Source organism: Daphnia carinata, chromosome 3, assembly GCF_022539665.2.
Source record: "Daphnia carinata strain CSIRO-1 chromosome 3, CSIRO_AGI_Dcar_HiC_V3, whole genome shotgun sequence".
Classification (NCBI taxonomy): domain Eukaryota; kingdom Metazoa; phylum Arthropoda; class Branchiopoda; order Diplostraca; family Daphniidae; genus Daphnia; species Daphnia carinata.
The window spans coordinates 7,487,218-7,506,747 of NC_081333.1; the positions used below are offsets into that span (position 1 = coordinate 7,487,218).

Consider the following 19,530-nt stretch of genomic DNA (forward strand, 5'->3'; position numbering starts at 1 on the left):
TCCTTCTCCTACCAACCAAGCTTACCTGTCGCTTCGGCACGGTACGGTATCTTGCACATTCAGTCATTCTAAGCCCAACTTTTTGCACAAAAAAGTTAAATTACCATGTAATTGAATTGTAAATGCTCAAGGCACAATAATTATATAAAACAAAGTTATCACTCACTGTCTAACATTGTACATTTTTCTGTTTACGTCCATTGTACATTTATGTCCATGATATTGGGATACACTCTAAAAAATTGACGAAATAGGTACACCACTTGGAATTCAATAATAAATAATATACTTTACTAAAAACTGAACGCTGATTTCAGGGAAGTTGTTAGTTTTCTCGAACATGCAGTTGTTTTTAAAATATATTGAATATTGGGCTGTAGCATGATTACGCTGTGCCATGGACTTGAATATCCATTCAGGAAAGGACTACATTGCAACCAAGTTTTTCATGCGTGTTGCTAGGTAACGAGTGTTTTTCAAAGCCAAACATTGAAAGCAACGATGATCGTCTTAGTCGTGACTCACGTGTTATTTTTGATCTTTGTCAAAGTGGAATCTTATGACGTCATTTCATCTCTGTCACCCAAAAATTGTAATGATTCTTCTTACTTTGATTCACTCTCGCATAAATGCAAGAGTTGCGGGATCTTTCAAACTGCTTCTCGTGACCATTTGAGCTGTAAATGTGACATTGGCCGTTACCCCGAATACAGTGAAAAGACGAAATCAATTGAGTGCGTTTCATGCGTACAATCATTTCAGTCGGATACGTGTTTAAAAGACAATCTCACCTGCGAATTGTATGACATAAAAGGTAGGAATCGTTCCTTTTTTTCTTTCATTTTCCTTTTTTTTGTTGGATTTGATTATTGTGTCTTCTACGATGGAGCCAAACGGTTAACTTGAAAATATTTTTTAGTCTTGCAAGTTACTGGAAATTCTACCATTGCAAGATGTCTCAGATGTCCATTATGGCAACAGCCTGACGCTGGTAGATCATCGTGTGTACCTTGTTCTGACATGTGCCATTGTCCTGATGACTATGAAGACGTCAATGGAACATGCGTCAAGGATTATTTTGCATTTCCCGATACGCCAAGCATCTCTACCTTCAATTTGGATGGACGTACGTACATATCTAATTATTTGCGAGAGTGGGTTCGGCCGGCTGCTGCGAAGTGCAAGGTACCATACCACTGTTTAGAAATTCTAGAAACTAGAATGATCAAATTTCGATTTCAAAAAGGCCGAAGGCGGGGGAAAACATTGTGAGCATTTGACCAATATCTGCGTTCTAACGGATTACAACTATGATTCGCAGTCAGCGTGCGCTTTCTATCGACAGTTATCTACTGGCTTTAGCCACTCCATCTACTACGACGATAGTCAAGGCGATTACCTATTAAATTCAGCAAGAATAAATATACTCAAAGATCAAGTAGAAATCATCTCAAATATTAAAAATTTTAACTTTGAATTAAACATTTCCTTCCCCCCTTCCAGACGATGGAGTTTGTGGTGAAGCAATACGGGTTGGATGGTACCTATCAACTCATTCAGCCTCTCCGTTCGGTTTTTACATCATTGTGCTGCACAGGCATTTGGAAACCAATTCAAAGAAACGGCAATATTTATAAAAGCTGCTCGCTTCATCTCAAAACTGCAAGCGTAGCAGATATGCGTTTTTATGAACTATATTTTGTTGATCAAGCGGTTAATCAGTCAAGGTTGATAAACGTTCCAGTGAAAGTGCTAAATTTTCTCCGTGGCGGGGTTCAACGTAATAGGGTAAGTCAGTGTGCACTATCTTATTTCAAACCATCGAACTAATCTTAAAGGAGAACTGATACGTATTTAACAAATCAGGAAAATGATATTTCTCGTTGGCAACTCACCAAGAGGTTCTTCAACTTTGATGTCGCGATTGGTAGTAACCAAGAAGGGAACATCGATTTCATCCGTTATCTATCTTCCTTTACTATTAGGTGACTTTTTTTCATTAAGTTATCTGTGGAAGGTAAAAAAATAATTAAAACAATAACCATTTTTAGATTCTCTGTGGTACAAGGCGAAAAATCACTCGGCTTACGCTCACTTTATGCAACAATAAACTATGAAACTGTGGGCAACCTTGAAAATCGAAAACCACCTTTGGTTTATTTTGCGGTAAAAAATGTCGTCAGCATGGACGAAGCTATGAAATCTCTAGAGGTAGAATGTGCGATTATTTTTCATTGTTCAATTTTGGAAGACGGAATTTGCAAAAAAAAAATTGGCGAATCAACAGGTTGCGCTGAGTGTGCTCAGCTCCTTTGGGGCTCTTTACGCGTTAATAAGGATTGTTGTATGGTTTGTGATATAGTTACATTCTGCTGGTTATTCTTTGAATTTTATCCATCTTATATGATATAGGTACATACGTTCCGACAAGGCAACAATTGATCTTTTGACTCTGATCCGTTTGTTATTCTACGGAGCAGACATTTTGGGGAATGTAATTCTAATAGTGGTGTTTTTCTTTACCTTCTACTGGTTTATAACCTTCCGGCAACAAGAGGAAGTGGCAATAAGCCTTCCTTCAGCACAAGAAGAACAATTCATCAAAGATCTCGTTATCAGTGCTTTCACTTTAAAAGTATTAACTAATCAAATATTAGCATTTTACAGTATGTACGTAAGCAACGATTATGTTTCTTTCTACCATGACGACACGTTACCTTTAGGCTATCAGTGTACTATGGATGATCGGTGAGCAGTGTACCGTCGATATCTTTTTGATCGATTGGGAGAGTCCAAAACCAACGAAAACTGAGGTTGTTAGCGTTTGGAGGATGTTCTTCGTAGCCAACGAATGGAACGAACTCCAAGTGGCGCGTAAGAGTTCCACGTCTCTCCAGGTTATCCTAGTTCTATTGGCTCTCAAGGTAGTAACTTATTGATAGAAACAATACTTATCTTGAGGAGATGCTCAACTTTGTCATAATTTTATAGGTTTTTCAGTTTGAGCGCTTTGCTTTAGAAATCCCATCTACATACTTTGTGATGGAATCGTTGTTAAATTACAGTACAGTATTACGTCTGGCACTTGGATTGTTCACCTATCTTATCGTCGTCCTGATGCAAAATGTCTTGAATGCTGTCATCTTCGAGCGTTATTTCGAGAATAAAGTACAGCGGTTTACTGATGTCTGCACACTTTCAAATATTTCCGTTTGGGTCCGAGTACATACTCGCTACGGCTTCTACGTTCACGGAAGGTATGCAACCTTTGAAGTAACTATTAGATTTGTCATAATTTTTGGCTACCACACATAGATCACCGCACGGTTTTGCCGACATAGATATGCCAACTATGTGTCAACAGTTGCAGCGTGAAGAAGAAAATTTATGTGCCCAACGCGGTCTTGTCCAAGGACAAGACATTCAAACATTTTCCATTTTTTTCCACCATGCTCTTTTGGACAAATGGCGGAAACTTCACACCAGTCAGGTAAGTTGCTCACATTATGTTTTGTAAATGTGTTTTTCGTTGGCACGCCTTTTTATAATCTCCTTTTGACTCAGCCTAGCGGTACCTACCCTACCTTTGACGCGCGAAACCAGTTTCTAACATCTTTCCTAGACCACGTATGTTTCTCAAATTTCATTAAATTGCCTATTCAGTGCTAAATGTCAAATATTTTAACAGGCTATAAGAGACGTTGACTACGAAGTGCGTGATAGGCATTTTTTAGAAACCATACTCGATATGGAAATGTGGTGGAATATGACGTTTAACGAGCGTACTGTATTTTACAACGGTATATCAGTAATATCATTTTATTAGTAAAAAGTAAACCAACCTCGTCTTTGGTTTTTCTAGATGGAAAAAATTGTTTTGATTCGGTGTTGTTCTACGGCAATGAAACAACTTTGGTGATTTTCGAACTTGCTCTTTTCGCCTTGGTAGACATTTTTTGTCATTGCTACCTCACTGCCGCTGTTACCGTATTTATAGTCTATAAGGTAATCACGAATTGGGGTAAAATTTTATGCCCATTCGAATCGCTAAAAAGCAACTTTTCTTCAACTACAGGCACTTCAATTTCTCCGGTATCGTTTTGGAAGGCAGAACTTAGCGAAGAAAACCATGATCGATCCACGTTTCTTATTTTAATATTTATAAAATATTCTTCTTTTTTTTTCTTTTGCGCCTTGTTAGTTGGCTCTCGCTGGATTCTTTTCAAAACAAAAATTCTTGACCTGCCGTAAGCTTGCTTCAATAAAATCTCTTTACAATAAAATGCACATGCATTTTCTTGAAATAAAAAAAAAGAACTCAATTATTTTACAATGTGTTTCTCAAGGGCGGAGAAACCCTAGCTTTTAATTTTGATTTCAGGATGACTGTTAATACGGTTACTGTTAATAAGAAAACTATTAATACGATAAAAGTTGAGTTGGCGGTTGCACCTTACCACCAACCCAACCAATTACTAATAACTAACCTACTTATACTAGTACCTAACTTATGCATGAGTTTGTTTCCATTTTGCCATGTGATGTGCACTGTCCCACTACGTTTTTGCTGGACAACCCTGATTGCCGGCTAATCAGGGTTCCGTATTGGCGTAGGTAGTGGAACGTCACGATGACAGAAGAGGGAAATTCAACTCAAGGGAGACGTGACGGTCACGTGATCCAACTATGAACCGCGAATTCACAACTAGATCACAAGACGGTTAGGTCACCACGTCTCCAATAGAGTGCGGCACACACAAGTCTTTTATACTTGTTTTTTTGCACGAAAACTGCGTTTGTAAGAAGTTGCGGGAGTCTGCTGCGACCTATTAAATTTAGTCTACCTATTGGGTTTAGCTGTTAGAACTTGCAAATCTTAAAGCGCTAGATCCGACAAGAAAGCAGTTAGACCGTTATAACGTTGATCAAGTCGCAAATAATATCTCGCATTAATACAACCTGTTTAACTGTCTTTATCATTGAATTTCCCAATGCCCTGATGATTTTACTGATACAAAAAAAAATAAGATAAAGTTCGTTTTGTTTTAAAAAAGAGTGATTAATTGCCAAATATTTTCATGAAAATATTTAGCGCAAAAATGTTTAAATTGAGAATTAACTCTCTTTCGAAAAAAAAATTTCAGTAAACTTTTACTTTCACGCGAAGGGGTTTTAGTGAAGTGAAGGAAACGGTACACTTGGCATTAGAAAAAAATTCCAAAAAATAAAAAAGTCGTCATTTCTATGAGCTTTATGCGGGAGAATATTTGTAGTAAAAAGTGTTTTGATCGAAATCTGAAATCCCAAGTTTGTTCCAGCTGTCTGGACGAGGCAAAAAATGTTTTCCAACGTTGCCGTCTAACTTGGTACTTTCTGTCATTCTCAGTCTGCAATGGCGTGCATACAATCGTGTACGAATCGCGTCGGTTGGCCGAAAACTGAAATTAAAACAGAAATGTCTTCCATGAAATTTAATCAGGGTTCCTTGACGTTGCATCGCACTATCAATCTGTAAGTATGCTTTCTGAAAAATCTGAATAATGCCACTTGGAAGGGCCAGCAGAAACAATGTTTTGATTGGAGGAAAACAGTGTTGTTCCCCAGGAGTTTTCAAATGTTCATTTACAACCAATTGTCTTTTTAAGGTACCCACTGTCAAACTACACATTTGGAACAAAAGATCCTTTATTTGAACGAGATCCCTCAGTACCTGCAAGGTTCCAGCGCATGAGGGAAGAATTTGATAAAGTTGGAATGAGACGAAGTGTAGAGGGCATCTTACTTGTGCACGAGCATGGCCTACCACATGTTTTATTATTACAATTGGGGACCACCTTCTTTAAACTGTAAGTAGGGTTTATGCAAAACGTTATTTGTCTGTAATTTAAGATCTTTGTTTGTCACAGGCCAGGAGGAGAACTAAATCCCGGAGAAGATGATATTGAAGGACTTAAAAGACTACTCACAGAGGTAACATAAATTATCTGTAATAAGATTTTTGCTGACTAAATCCAAAACCGATTCCTAGATTCTAGGCAGACAAGATGGTGTGGTTCAAGATTGGCTTATCGAAGATTCAGTTGGCAACTGGTGGCGACCAAATTTTGAACCACCACAGTACCCATACATACCCCCTCATATAACTAAACCAAAGGAGCACAAAAAACTTTTCTTAGTACAACTACAAGAGAAAGGTATGCCTGTTTTTCCTTACGAGCTTTGACAGAGAAACGCCCAACGTGCATTTTTTAAAAATTGCCTTTAGCTCTCTTTGCTGTACCTAAAAATTACAAATTGGTTGCCGCACCCCTGTTTGAATTATACGACAATTCTCAAGGCTACGGCCCTATAATATCTTCTCTTCCACAAACAATGAGCAGGTAAAAACAAACAAATTAACGCTCGTTTGTCAGGATTTTTTTTTTTTTTTTTACTATTGTTCGATTATTGTTAACTTTTGCAGGTTTGATTTCATTTACATGTAAGGAACGAGTCACAATTCGAGATTCCGACACAGTCCAAAGGCGGAGGTTCTGCAAAACGGTCTCAAAATGTTCGTGTTTTTATTTGTTGCAGTGACTTTGACGCTTATCTAAATCTGAGTATCAGAAAGAAGGTTCATTAAATTCAAAAAAATCATCCAATATGTAATTGAATTTCATCAATTTAAAAAATGCACAGAAATGGAATCCCGTTGTTTTCAAAACAACTTAACCACATTACTCAGGTAATTTTAGAGTTAGAGACTGCATAAGGTGCAGTAGATACATTCAGAGTGTATCTAGAGTAACATTCCATGATGACCCTCTCACACCAAAATGAAAAATCGAAATACTTGACAGCACGTTCTCTGAAGAAGCAGGACAGGTCAAGCAGTAACGAGAATAGACAGGAAAAATCAACTAATCTTCGTGGACGTGGATTATCTAATAATCCTTCGACCATAATGAAGAACGTGACCGGTGCTTCGAACCATGGGAAAGAGCAGCGTGGGGGCAGGCAAAGAGGAGGAGAGAATACGAAATTTAACTCTGGTCGCTGGTAATTACATCACAACGTGACTCGTTACCCTCTCGATCCTTCACGTCGCCCTAGCGGACTTAAAGTGGGCGGCTGGAAGGAGGGGAAGAAAATCGAATGTAACGGGAAGAAGTTAGTGAAAGGGTGATGACGAAAAGATGAATAAAGAATCTGCCAAACCGGGAATTTCAACAAGGTAAGTGATTTTGTTTCGCTGTTGTGCCCAGTCGTGACAACTGAGGCGAACTTTATTTAAATATTCTCACCGGAAACAAGATATTTTTTTCCCCCTCTTTCCATCTTCTTTTCCGCTCCCAAATGGACTTTTCTATTCACAAATCCCATTTGATTTACTTTTATTCTTATTCATTTCATGGCTATTACGCAGTCTCATTTTCAACAGCCATAGCCCGTGTTTTCCCGTCCAGTCTTATGCGATTGCCGATAACAAAGGAGCCCGATTTTCTTTCCCGTGTATCGGGTAGGTCCGAAGCGACAACAGAAGCACTAGATTGGCTTTATGCTAATGTTGTTCCAGCTTTAAAATGCGTCGCGAAGAGCGCTAGATGCTGTGAGCAAGATACCAAAAAAGCCGCATAGGATCTGCACGAGCGGCGGAAGAAGCGCAACTACTGAAGCGCTGCAGCGTGCACTCACGATCAGGAGCGAGAAGAAGAATAAGAAAAGAAAAAGGGGAAAAAAAAAATGAAAGGGTGGGCGACTGAACGAAAAAAGAGAGAGCCGGTGTTCTCACGGCATTACCCTATGAATGAGTTTCCTTAATGCCTTCCTTACTTGTCCGAAACGATGGGAGCTGTTGGTCTTGACTCCTTTTTCTTATTTGATATTATTCCTTTTCTTTCCTAGCGTTTTCAAGTTGTTCTCGTCTCTACAACGACCATTGATATGGAGAGGAGATGTCGCTTAACGGCTTTTACACACATTGGCAAAGGCATGGGATAGAGGTCGGAGGCCAGGTGTCCGTTATGCCCCAATGGGGAAAAAAATGAAAGCCGATTTAGACGCCAAGCTTCGCAAGAAAGAAAAAAAAACAAAAAGAAAAACGCTTTCACGGAAAGAACAGAGTAATATATAGATATATATATATATATAGGCTGGCGGCTGGTTCTTTTTTTTCTTTCTTGTTTATCAAAGGTTACATACAGGGAGATTGGATTTTGTTGAATCTACCTCGTTTGGCCGTCGTCTTCTTTTGATAAAGGCTGCGATTGTTGTTGAGATGCAAAACCTGGTCGTGATCGAAAGGTTTTCATACGAACTCGACAAGAGGTAATAAGGTCTCGTTTCACCGTCCAAATATATGGAAAAGAGATTCGAAAGGCTGCAAAAAGCTGGAGAAGAAAGAAAAGAAACACAATTTCGTTTCACTGGGCTTGCCCTCTAGATTGGTAAAATGGAAATGGTGATTCGTTTTTTTCATACTCGCCTAGCTCTCTCGATCTTTACATCTATACCTGTTGCCCCCCGTTTCTACAGATCTTTTGAACTGGTCCCGCTAGCGTTCGATTTTCGTTCAACCTGTTGTAAAGCACGGCCGAACTTCTAAACGCGAAAAAAAAAAAAAAAGAGAGATATGATAAAGAATAAAAGGGAGGAAGAGAATACGATTTCAAAGTAGGACGAGAAACTTTATATCGTTGCTCTTGCCGAAAGTGGCAAATAGAGACAAAGAGACACACACGCGGAAGAACCCATTTTCAGATGAAAAGCAAAAGAAAAATAGACAAGAAACTAACTGGGCAGGAACCGCGTAGTTGTCGCACAGTTGAAGCAAAGTTTGAGGTAAGGAGTTGCGTAGGGGAGAGAGAGAGAGAGAGTAAAGACAAAGAGACAAGCCGAGAAGACTCGCTCCTGTCCAACTTTCCCTTTTGGCCACCATCATCTCTAGATGGCCGACTTTAGGCTCGTGTCCCCTCTCCCCTCCCACTCCCTCATCGTCGTGCAAACTTGAACTCTTGGCTGATGCCTAATTGCTTTGCAGCAGGTCGAGGACTGCCGCGATTTCTACGTGGTACTACTGTGTATAGAATATGTGTCTCAATACAGCACCCCCCAATTTTCTGTTTCATTCTCTTCTTCCATCCCTCAGTTCCCTCCCCACTCCATATCTCGGTCCATCCGCCTGACTTGGCAATCACAAAGAGAGCACGAGCGAAGTGGACGAACCTGTTCTTCCTAGCTCCTGTTGGGGTTTGGTTTCATCGTAAGATGAAATCTAACCGAATCGAGCGTGTACGCTAATCGAACCGCACGTGATATAGCTCCCTCTTCTTAAATTCCATCTCTTTTCCCAAATTCTCTGGGAGGTCAACACACGCATCTTCTTTCTTCAAAAAAAAAAAAAAAAAAAAAAAAAATTTCACAAAAAAAAAAAAGGGAATGTCCTTATACTAGTTAAAGATTTTTACTTTTCTTTCTGCATCATCGACATATTTTTTTTCCCCCCTCCTTCTACCTTGCTTCCAAGCTCTCGGGCTATTCGCTCCCCAAAGTTTGTTCCATATATTTTCTGTTGGCTGCTGCCCTTAAGGTGGAATATATGGTGTATATGGGGCGGCGGCGGTTAGGGCAAAGGCGGCGGCGGCGACGGATGAGAGGGATTGTTAGTCTCATCCCCGGAGCGATTGAACCGCCTTCGTGCGTAATTATATTTCGCCCCAGCATGCAGACGTCAATGTCGAATACGTACGTCGATGTTACGGTAATGTGTGTAAGCTATCCGGCTAGCGTGGCAACAACGGAAAGACGCTGGCGGAAGAGGAGGTAGAAAAAAAAATATTTCGTGTTGTTGCTGTATATATACTGTATACACTGCGCCTTTTTATAGAGTGGTACACATTCATGTGTGATGGATGTCGTCGATCTACGCCCCAAGTCGGATTCAATTGCCTTTTATTCCGATCGATGCCAATAGAGTTCCACATTTTCTTTCTTTTTTTTTTTTTTTTTTTTTTAACTTGGGCGTTCTCAAAGTTTTCAACGATCTACAACCAAGGCATTTTCCACCGCTCTCGTAGCAAAATACATAGGATGACGGCATTAGGCTTTTCGCGTGCGTGCAAGCTTAGAGTCGCGAAAAAGCATTGGAAGTATTATCTGTATATGTAATGATGAAACATCATCATCTGTCGCTCGGTCGACTTTACGTATGTGCGCAAAAGATCGGCTGTTGGATCGAAGCCGAAAATCGAGATTCCTGATTCGCGCGATCCTTCTTCTTCTTCTTCTTCTTTTTTTTTTTTTTTTTTTTTTTTCTTCTTCCGCTTTTTCTTTATGGATGAGAAGCGCAACGAAGCGCGTTGTTGGACGCTGATGAGCCGACCGGCTATCAAGGCCGAAAAACTCGCCCAATCGTAAGAGATTCTCAGGGTAGCAAGAGTTCTGCCTGTCCCGCGTCTATATGGTAGCGCATAGACACAGAGAGAAGGATCATTAGGGCCGTTGTCTGCCAACAATCTGATTAGGTGTGTGTCGTGTGGGTTGTGGCCAAAGAAAAAAAAAGGGGGGAGGGGGGAAGCCCACCCAAACCCTATCGCTCTCTATTCGTGCACGCCAGATGCTGCACAACAGTTCGCTCTTCTCTTTTCTCACTTGCTTCACTGAACGCAGTCAAAGACAAAGCAGATAAGACCCTCCTCCGCTTCCCTATCTGTTGGTAACAAAACAAAAAGCAACGTAGAAGAAATAAGATCATAAAGAAACTGAAAAAAAAAAGGAGGGGAGAAAGAAAGTAATCAGAATCGATAGTGGCGGCAAAATCAAATTCTGTGCTGGCGTGGCTGATGCTCGCATGCCAGCCAGGCGCGATTTAAAGTGGACGACGATGCGCGTTCTCTATCATACAGAACAAGATCGCTTAGATATGCATCTTTTCTCTTTCTGCCGGTTGGCTCGAAAATTCGCTGCCATCAGAATGGGCCTGTTCAACTCAGCGTCACATCAAAACATCAAAGTCAGCGTTATATTTGGAGAGAAGATTGCCGCGACGCCAGCACAAAAAAAAAGAAAGAAAGAAAGAATACGAACGCAACGCACAACAAGGCGCAACGGGTCCACTTCCCGTTCTGTTGGAGTTCTCTCTGTCGCTGCTGAATCATCGCTACGGTATTGAATAGAGTGACGCCGGAAACCGATCATCGAGGTGTCGTCCAATTAAATTCAAACGGCAGACTCCACCAACTCTTTGGATGATCGCGTGAGGCGCTCGTTTGCGACGCACGCAACTCATTTTCGGCTGAAATTTTGCCGACTGTCGCAAAACGTGAACGAATTTGCCACAAAACTCGTGGCGCTCGTTAAATTAAAGGAGAGACATCGACATGTTACAAGCCTGCTGAAGAAAAAGTGTTACCCAAATAACTGGGAAATTTCGAAATGATTAACAGTCAACTATGACGCCTCACGCACGACGTAAAGCCTCAAGTTATCGAATGTTAATTCTTAAATTTTTTTTGTTTATCCCAAGTTGAAATAAATTGAAACTTTCATGCCTTTGTAGGTACATGGAAATTTCAATCTTTTTCATGCGGCAATCGCAGCAAAATCAGAATTTTTTACGATAGAGCGCTGGTCATGCATTATTTGGCGATGGGCCAAGCCACTCTCTTTCATATCTTTTTTTTTTTTTTTCTTCCCCGTCCCAGTGGCATCAGTGCGCAGAGATGCGCGACAACACGTCTCTCTCCTAGTATAAAGGAAGCGCCTGACCATACAGAAAAAAGAGCGTCCAGCTTGTTGTGACAGGACAAGTTTTATCAGATATGGTCACGGCTTGCTCCGGCAAAACGCCTATACAGATAGACGCGTACAAAGAGAGATTGACTGACCCCCCCCCCCCCCCCGCTCTATCTGAACTCTAAAATGTAAATTTTACATTTGCACATCCCCCGCTTTTTAAAATTGGGATGAAGTTTTTGAGAAACAAGACGAAGAATCAATAAAGCTCATTCGATATCGATTGGGATGCCTCGTTTGAAATGGTTCCCTCGACAACAGGTTACCCTATATGTTCGTTCTCTCAATTATTCGTTACGTTTGTGGTGCGTACGATGAGAAAATCGAACAGGCAGCCGGTGGACTATGAGGGGTGGATGTGGAATGAAAAAGAATATTATCTAGGAAGAAAAAAAAAAAGAAAACTCGTTTGCTTCCTCCTCCCCCCTCCCTTTCAGATTTCGTTGTGCCAAAAAAGAGCTGTCGAATCGGCATTTCAATCACATACGCAATTTGCAGCCGACGTACGGTAGACTGGTAGGCGTCTAGGCTAGCACTCTAAAGGAATATGGAAGCAGAGTAACAAGTTGGAGATGGGAAGAGAAGGTTATATAGTGTGTCCTACGTATAGTCTGGAGGCTGTTTGGCCAGAGAGGTCACGAAATTGATTGATAATGAGCGCGCGCCTGGAAAACATTTCGATGATGGGCAAGTGATGGGGAATCATCAACGACGCCCGACTGCGAAAATGCTTGTGCACCTCCGCGTCCTTAGCAACCATGGGGTAATGACGCCCCATCTTTCTTCTCCCCCTTCTTCTTGGGGCTCTTCGTTCAGTTCTAGATTGGCGAGTTGATCCGTTTATAAATGAGATGCGGTGATGGCGGCGGCAGAGGCGGGAGCACGACTCCCCTTGGTTCCCTACCACTCTTTTTTCTCCTTCCGCCAAGTCGAACCGACGACCGGCTGAGAACGGACTGGTTGTACACCAAACGGCAGTCGGGGCGCCCAGCGGATGAGCTATAGTGGCTTCCTGCATCCCCATTCCATTTCGCCAGGTTCTTGGCGCGCTTGGCGGAACGAGACGATAATTGATGATTGAACTGCTGCTGCTGCTGTTGCTGCTATAAATGTTGGCCTACTACTACACCCTCCCGCTCCCCTTCTTCTTCTTCTTTATCCCTAACTTTGCTTTTCTATGTATATATCTACTAGGGCTGTGGCTGATGGAATCGACGGGTGGATGGGCGGTGACGACGTTGGATCGTCCGGAGAAAAAAAAAAAAAAAAAAAAGAGCTGGCCTTTTTTAACATAACACAGCGCAGCAATGGGAAGCTAGTAAACATGTTTTCTCCTCGTTTCTCCCCTTATCTTTTACTCGTTCTCCTACCCCTCCTACCCCCAGCTCTTTTCCCTTTTATAGCGCGGTACCATGTATGGCCCCCCTACCCTCGTGCAAATGCTGATGTAGAAGACGTATGCGATATTCAAGCTGCGGCTAGAGAGATAAAAATAAATATCAGAGTCAAAAACAAATCTAAAAAGCTAAGCAAAAAAAAAAAAAAAAAAAAAAAAATTCACTTCGGCATGTTTCGCTCGAGAATATCATCGTTTGTTATCAGTTGCGGTTTCCTTCCCTTTCACGACCTTCTTCCTCCATCTTCCTCTCCCTTCTGTTCAATTTTCTTTTCTTTTTTTTTTTTTCCTGTCATCCTTTTTTTTTTGTTTGTTGTTGTTGTTGTGAAATATAGAAAGAAAAAGGGTGGAGTTCGTTTTCTTTTCGTTTCCTTTTCTATCCATCTATCTTTTCTTATTCTCTCTCTCTCTCTCTCTCTATTATTGTTTTTTTTCCCTTTCTGTCTATGTCTCCCCAGTTCACCATTTTCTTGATTTCTATTTTTTTTTTTTTTTTTTTTTTTCCACCCCATCCATCGGTCTCCGTTCGTTCTTAGCTGTTTTCCCAGCTTGCGTATGTATTCACTTGTTGACAGAGGCCGCTGAACATTATCGCCTAGCTCTCAGTAATGTCTTGGATGCCGTCTGGTTGTCTTTCCTCTCTCTGCACAACAATATAAAAGAGCGACACACACACACACACACACACACGTACTTCCAAGTAAAAAAAAAAAAAAAAAAAGAAAAAGAGTAGGATGATTCTTATAATATAAGGACTGCTGTTTGTCTTGACAGAAATGTTTATGCCGGATGAGCAACGGTATACTATAAAGCTGACGCGATGACGTCGCTAACGTCCGGCCGATGGGCTGGGAATCTGTGTGTGTAGTAGCGATCGTCTTCCAACGCTATCAGTCCTTTCCAGTCCATCGACCACCTCACCCTCCCACTGAAACTCCTTTATTTTTCCCCTTTCGTTTTCGCCTTTTTCTTTAATATCAATAGAAATCAATGCGCTGTGTGCACTCAGACGTATGCAAACACACACAAACGCACACACAAGGGGGATTCAAAAAGTCCTGTCGAGTATAGTCTAAAAGAAGGGGAAAAAAAAGGAATGGGACGCTGTAGTAGCACTGCCTGTTACTGCTACTACGACTACTATTATGCAAGCAGCAAAATAAAGAAACAAGGTTCGTTGCGTTGATGGGTCACGTTCGACTGCCCTATTTCTTTCTATTCGAGAAGGGCGAAGCCGACCGACAGCGCTTCTGTCAAAATGGGAAATCCTCTTACCTCACACAGCGGAAGAAGAATGTCGAGGAAACAGGACATCAAAAATTGAGGGACGTTTTATATTTTAAGAGGTGTGATGGAAGACGAGAGCGTCGGCAGATGACGGCCACGCTTCCCCTTCAAGTTTCGGGCTAGGCCTACAATGTGCGAGAGTGCAACACGCCCATCATCTGCGATCTGTTGAGTGCTCCCCCTTATTTTTTTTTTTTTTTTTTTTTTTTTACATAGAAAGATTGCTCGACAAAAACGATATTCCCAGTTTTGATGGGCGTGTATGTATACAGATATAGGCCAGCAAAACAAGTCTCTTTGCGAAAGGAAAAGTGATGTAACATATCCAGAAGTATATAGCGATTGTTGTGTAAGAGAGCCTAAGTGGAACGGGCGCTAGTTGACGTGCGTCACTTGCAAAGAAAATCGAAAGGGACGCTGTTAGCGCTGTGTGGTGGCCATCAGCTAAAACCAACTAGGATGATTAATCGACCCACGGTAGGGAAAATAGAAAAAATAAAAATGCAAGTTACATCATCAGTGCATAACGCGCTGAGCGCAGCGCAGAAAGGGTAAAAATCGAGTGGGGTGTTGGCAGAGCCTGTCGTAAGCCAATGTAAACACTAAAATAAATGGACGTAATACAAGCGCAGACGGACGGAATGATTTGTTCGAAATGGGACGTGCCAAAAATCTGTAGAAGAAGGGAGAGGTCAAGACCGGACTAAAAGCCATTGATATGCTGCGTGATAAAAAAAAAAAGATGATTTCTGAATCCATTATCCTGTGAGCCTTCCAGTATTTTTTTTTTTTTCTTTAACTCCCTCCCATTTGATTTTTGCAGACAGAAGGACAAGACTGAAAGTGTGCGTCAGCAAAAAGAAAGAGCTACAATAGGATATATTTGTCATTAATGTCCGACGCAGCTGAAGGGACAAGGAAAGACTTGGATGAAAAAAAAAAAAAAAAAAACTGAGGGACAGAGGATCTAACAGGATAGGGCGGGGTGTACTAACTTTCGACGCCATTTTTCTCCCATCGACGCTTATTGTCACAACGCAGCTCGACGACCTTCTATTCCCTCGTCTCTTTCTGTTTACAGGGGGTAAAAAAAAAATGATGATAAAAAAGGAAGGAAAAAAAAAACAGAACATACAAAAAGAACGGGTGAGCGCATGCTAAAAGAGAGGAATACAAAGAAATAGAGAGACCGTTGCCAAATCGACACCCAACAGGCATTTTGGCAACTCTTAGACGGGCCCTTATTCAACAATCTTTCCAAGTCCGTCTCAATTTTTATTCCTATCCCTTTTTCCTCTTTTTTCTTTTTTTTTTTTATTGACGTCATCACGTACTTTCCAATTGAATTCGGTTTACTCCACAGGCTTATAAACAGCTCGAGACGCATCGACAAAGGCTTTTGCTGCGCTGGCAATACCACGAATTTTCATAGTAAGCATCTTCCGTATTTCCATCGACAATTATTTGGCAAATTCTTTTTTTTTTTTTTTTTTTTTTGTTTTTTTTTTCAAGAAGCGTTTCCTCTCCGAGAAGTTACTTTAAACGTTCCTTAAATGTTTATTTTCAAAACGATAAAAATTCTCTTGAGTTTCTCTTGGAAATAACGAACAGAAATAAGGCGGATGTAATACATGGGAAGGCTCCTATATCAATTGATTCCGCGTTTATTATTACTCTGTCGTAATGGAATAACAAGAACGAAGAAAGGGGACACCGTAGTATAACACTTTCAGCGATGAGAGTGTCTTCCGTGCGCACTCCGCAAAAAGACATTCCATAGATCCAGAAAAATACGAGGCATTAACACACACACACAAAAAAAAAAAAAAAGAGGAACAAGAAAACAAGGCAGAGAGCCGGATACTCTATCTGCTTAGCAAGTGGGCGAGCGTGGCGATAAGAGTCAAACAAACCGATGGTGCTAAGCGCAACGGGAGGGCACATTTTTTTTCCGATCTACCAAACTCGAGTCGGGGGTGTCGCGCAAGACTTTAAGGACTGCGTTAGTCTGATCACCGCGTTGGCTGAAAACTGTAGCTATCACCCACTTTCTTTGCTCCCCTGCTGAGGTCCTATCCTATTCATCTTATTCTTCCTCAAGTTGCTTCCGCTTCCTTCCATAGAGCTCTCGGAATCCAGCAAGAGTACAACAGATACATATTGCTTAGTGTAGTCTTTTATTGTACATGTTTTTCTTTTTTTTTTTTCTTTTTTTTATCTATAGCTTCATAACACGTAGACGTACACATGTTTCTTTATCCTATTGTCCGTGTCTGACTCTTTGATGCTCTTCCAAAAGTGCACAGCACAGCATGGGAGGAGAGAAGGTCTCTATAGTTGATATTAAAAGTACTTTATCGGCGGCTTTTCTCTAGTCGAGCGGCAATAAGGCAAAGTACGTGGCTATCAAATCGACAAATGAGACATGAGCAGACACACCGTCTTCGTCAAGTCAGCCGTGCTGATGTCGAACAAAAAAAAAAAAAGTTTGCCATCTGCAGTAACGAGAAGAAAAAAAAAAGAAGAGGGCAAACGTCTTTTTTCCGTCTTTAAAAAAAAAATTTCAGTAAAAAAAAAAAAAAAACGTGATGATAGCCGACCGCACAAGAGGAAAGAAGGTTCTATTTTTATGTACCGAGAAAGTTAAAAGGTGGCATGAAAGACGGAACAGGCTGGGCTGGGGCAGTCTTTAGAAAAAAAAACAAAATAAAAAGAGACGAACTAAAAAAAAAAAAAAAATAGGAAGAAAGGAAGAACAAAAAGAAAGAAAAAAAAAAAAACTTTGGTCAAAGGTCTTTTTCTATATCGGCGCCTAAAGTGCTGATTTATCCACGACGACGCTGTCGACGTTCGTTGCGCTCTTGGAATTTCAAGTAGCGATTAAACAAAAGAACATATAACGATGGCAGCCGACGGGTCCCTTTAGCAATATTTCTCCCATTTTTTTTTTTCTCTTCCTTCTCTACGCCCTTTCTTGTAATTCCCTACGTCGTCGTCCGGTATGTTCCCTAAACTACATTTTAATATTTTCTTTTTTTTTTTTTTTTTCACTGTTGTGAATAGCCCTATTTTTTGCTTTTTTTTTTCCTGTTATTTATTTTACATTTCATTTTCCATTTTTTCTTTTGATCGACTCGGCCGGGTGGTAGCGCCTTTCCCTTTTTTTTTTTTTTTTTGTTTTCCACCATCATTTGAAAAATTGGATTCGCACGCATCTATCATCGCTGAAAGTTATTCTTTATTCTCGTAGCCTAGTCTTTATTTTTTATCGTCCTACACTTGCCTACACTTCTATACACCCCTGTGAACATTATCTTGGCGGAGGAAAAAAAAAAAATAAACTCATAAAACAAGAGCAAAATTTCTTGCTTAGCAACATCGATGACAGCGCATGTGCACTCGTTTTTTTTTTTTTTTTATAGCATACCCAATAAGACTAACGAATCAACGAAATACAAGATACATCTGACACAAGGCCGAGATTCAATTATGTACATGTGGCGCCATTGACGGCAATCATCAAGAAGCGCAATCGAATAAATCAGTAGACTCACGAACCAATGCTCATTCATCATCCAGCGAGCTTAGAGAAATGAACCTCAACGTAATACACGCAAATATAAATGCATATATATCCGTACTACATATATGAGATAGACGAAATACAGGCAAATGACAAGGATAACAACCAAAAAAAAAAAAAAAAATACCCAAAGGGGTTGGACATATAGACTTATTCAACAGCTTCGATCTGTATTACAACGAACGAGGGGGCACGTGCTGGCATTGGTTTCTGGGTTATAAGAAAAAGGAAAGAATGTTGCTATGCGTTTTATACCGAAAAGGGTGGGCCGAAAGAAAAAAAGGAAACGCCGGGCAGTGCATGTAACAGTCAATATTCTGTATAGCATGCTAAAAACTATGTCTAGTCGGCTTGCATCCAGATATGGCGTATATACATCTAATCCAATCGGCATGATGAATCGGACAAGTCGCTAGAGGAGGAGGAGGAGGAGGCGTACTAAACTGAGGAATGAATAACCGGTGTCACACTAACGAGAACTGATGTCCCCCCTCCCCCCATCCTCCCGCTATTATACACGAAGCACTACATCAGTAAAAACAGAGAAGAAAGGCAACAACTTGAAAAGACATAAAACACAACAAGAGAGAATACGACTCTGCCTATAACAAAGAAAAAAAAAAAAAAAAGGTTAGCCATCTTGAAACCTTTTTCTTTTCTCTCTCTCTCTCTTCGGTTCGACTCAACACAAGTTGATCAAAAGTTTTCTACCATGCCTCTGGACAGTGGCAGTATATGGCCAATAACAGCTGGGTGGCACAAACACGCAGAACAGATACACAACAAACTCTTGGACGTGAATCGCGAGTCAGAGTTAGCGCCCTAGAGAAGCTGCCAAGAGTCATATAAAAGCAGTTGTATAACTCGACAGCTGATGGTATAACATACGCTGCACACGGTATGATGGTGCGCATTGTTCTGCTCGTGTGTCTACGTGTATATGTACAGAGCTGATTAGTTGCCGACGGGAAAACGGTTCGAGTGATTGTCAATTGACGTGACTGACTCTTCCTCGTATGTACTTGTCGCAATCCAATGTTTCTCCTGGTCGTTTCCTTTTTTTTTTTTTTTGTTGCTGTTGTTGTTGTTTCTTCCGTCCTGAAATCAACAACAACGACGACAGCGGTAGTAAACAATGCAACAAACACGGAACGAAAAAGGAGGGGGGGGGGCTGCGCTCGATGCTCGACTTATTCCGCATAGACGAGAGAGAAAAAAAATAGGACCCAAGGTATACTGGCTCTGGCAGGTGGAAGTTTAGGGAGTTTGCTCGTTAGTCACTGTCATAGGAAAAAGAAAAAAAAAAAAGAAAAACTGAAAAAAAAAAAAAAATCGCAGTCGAAAAAGTCAAACAAGAAACGGCATGTGTATTACTACTCTTTAACCCGGGCTTCTGCTCTTCGACGACTCACTCCTACTCCCTCGTGAATGCGAAACCAATGAGCAAATACTTAACGCATTGTTTGTTGTTCGTTAATGTTTTCTTTCG

The 19,530-nt window shown here is 40.9% G+C and overlaps 3 protein-coding genes across 3 annotated transcripts in view; all 3 read left to right on the top strand.

Moving 5' to 3' along the window:
• Positions 1 to 19,530, top strand: part of LOC130685445 (uncharacterized) — a 76,534-nt gene that overhangs the window by 21,838 nt on the left and 35,166 nt on the right. The window lies entirely within an intron of this gene.
• On the top strand, positions 22 to 4,234 carry LOC130685444 (meckelin-like). Its single transcript, XM_057508743.2, has 15 exons — positions 22 to 814; positions 920 to 1,185; positions 1,247 to 1,438; positions 1,504 to 1,788; positions 1,867 to 1,985; positions 2,052 to 2,211; positions 2,288 to 2,349; positions 2,413 to 2,635; positions 2,724 to 2,924; positions 2,992 to 3,257; positions 3,316 to 3,490; positions 3,565 to 3,627; positions 3,689 to 3,800; positions 3,863 to 4,005; positions 4,076 to 4,234. Exons 1-15 carry the CDS (start codon positions 502 to 504, stop codon positions 4,154 to 4,156), a joined length of 2,661 nt encoding a protein of 886 aa, XP_057364726.1. The 5' UTR covers positions 22 to 501; the 3' UTR covers positions 4,157 to 4,234.
• On the top strand, positions 5,366 to 6,639 carry LOC130685449 (cleavage and polyadenylation specificity factor subunit 5-like). The gene is made up of 6 exons (XM_057508749.2): positions 5,366 to 5,511; positions 5,646 to 5,846; positions 5,907 to 5,970; positions 6,029 to 6,194; positions 6,266 to 6,380; positions 6,464 to 6,639. The coding sequence occupies exons 1-6, from the start codon at positions 5,393 to 5,395 to the stop codon at positions 6,483 to 6,485; spliced, it is 687 nt and encodes a 228-aa protein (XP_057364732.1). The 5' UTR covers positions 5,366 to 5,392; the 3' UTR covers positions 6,486 to 6,639.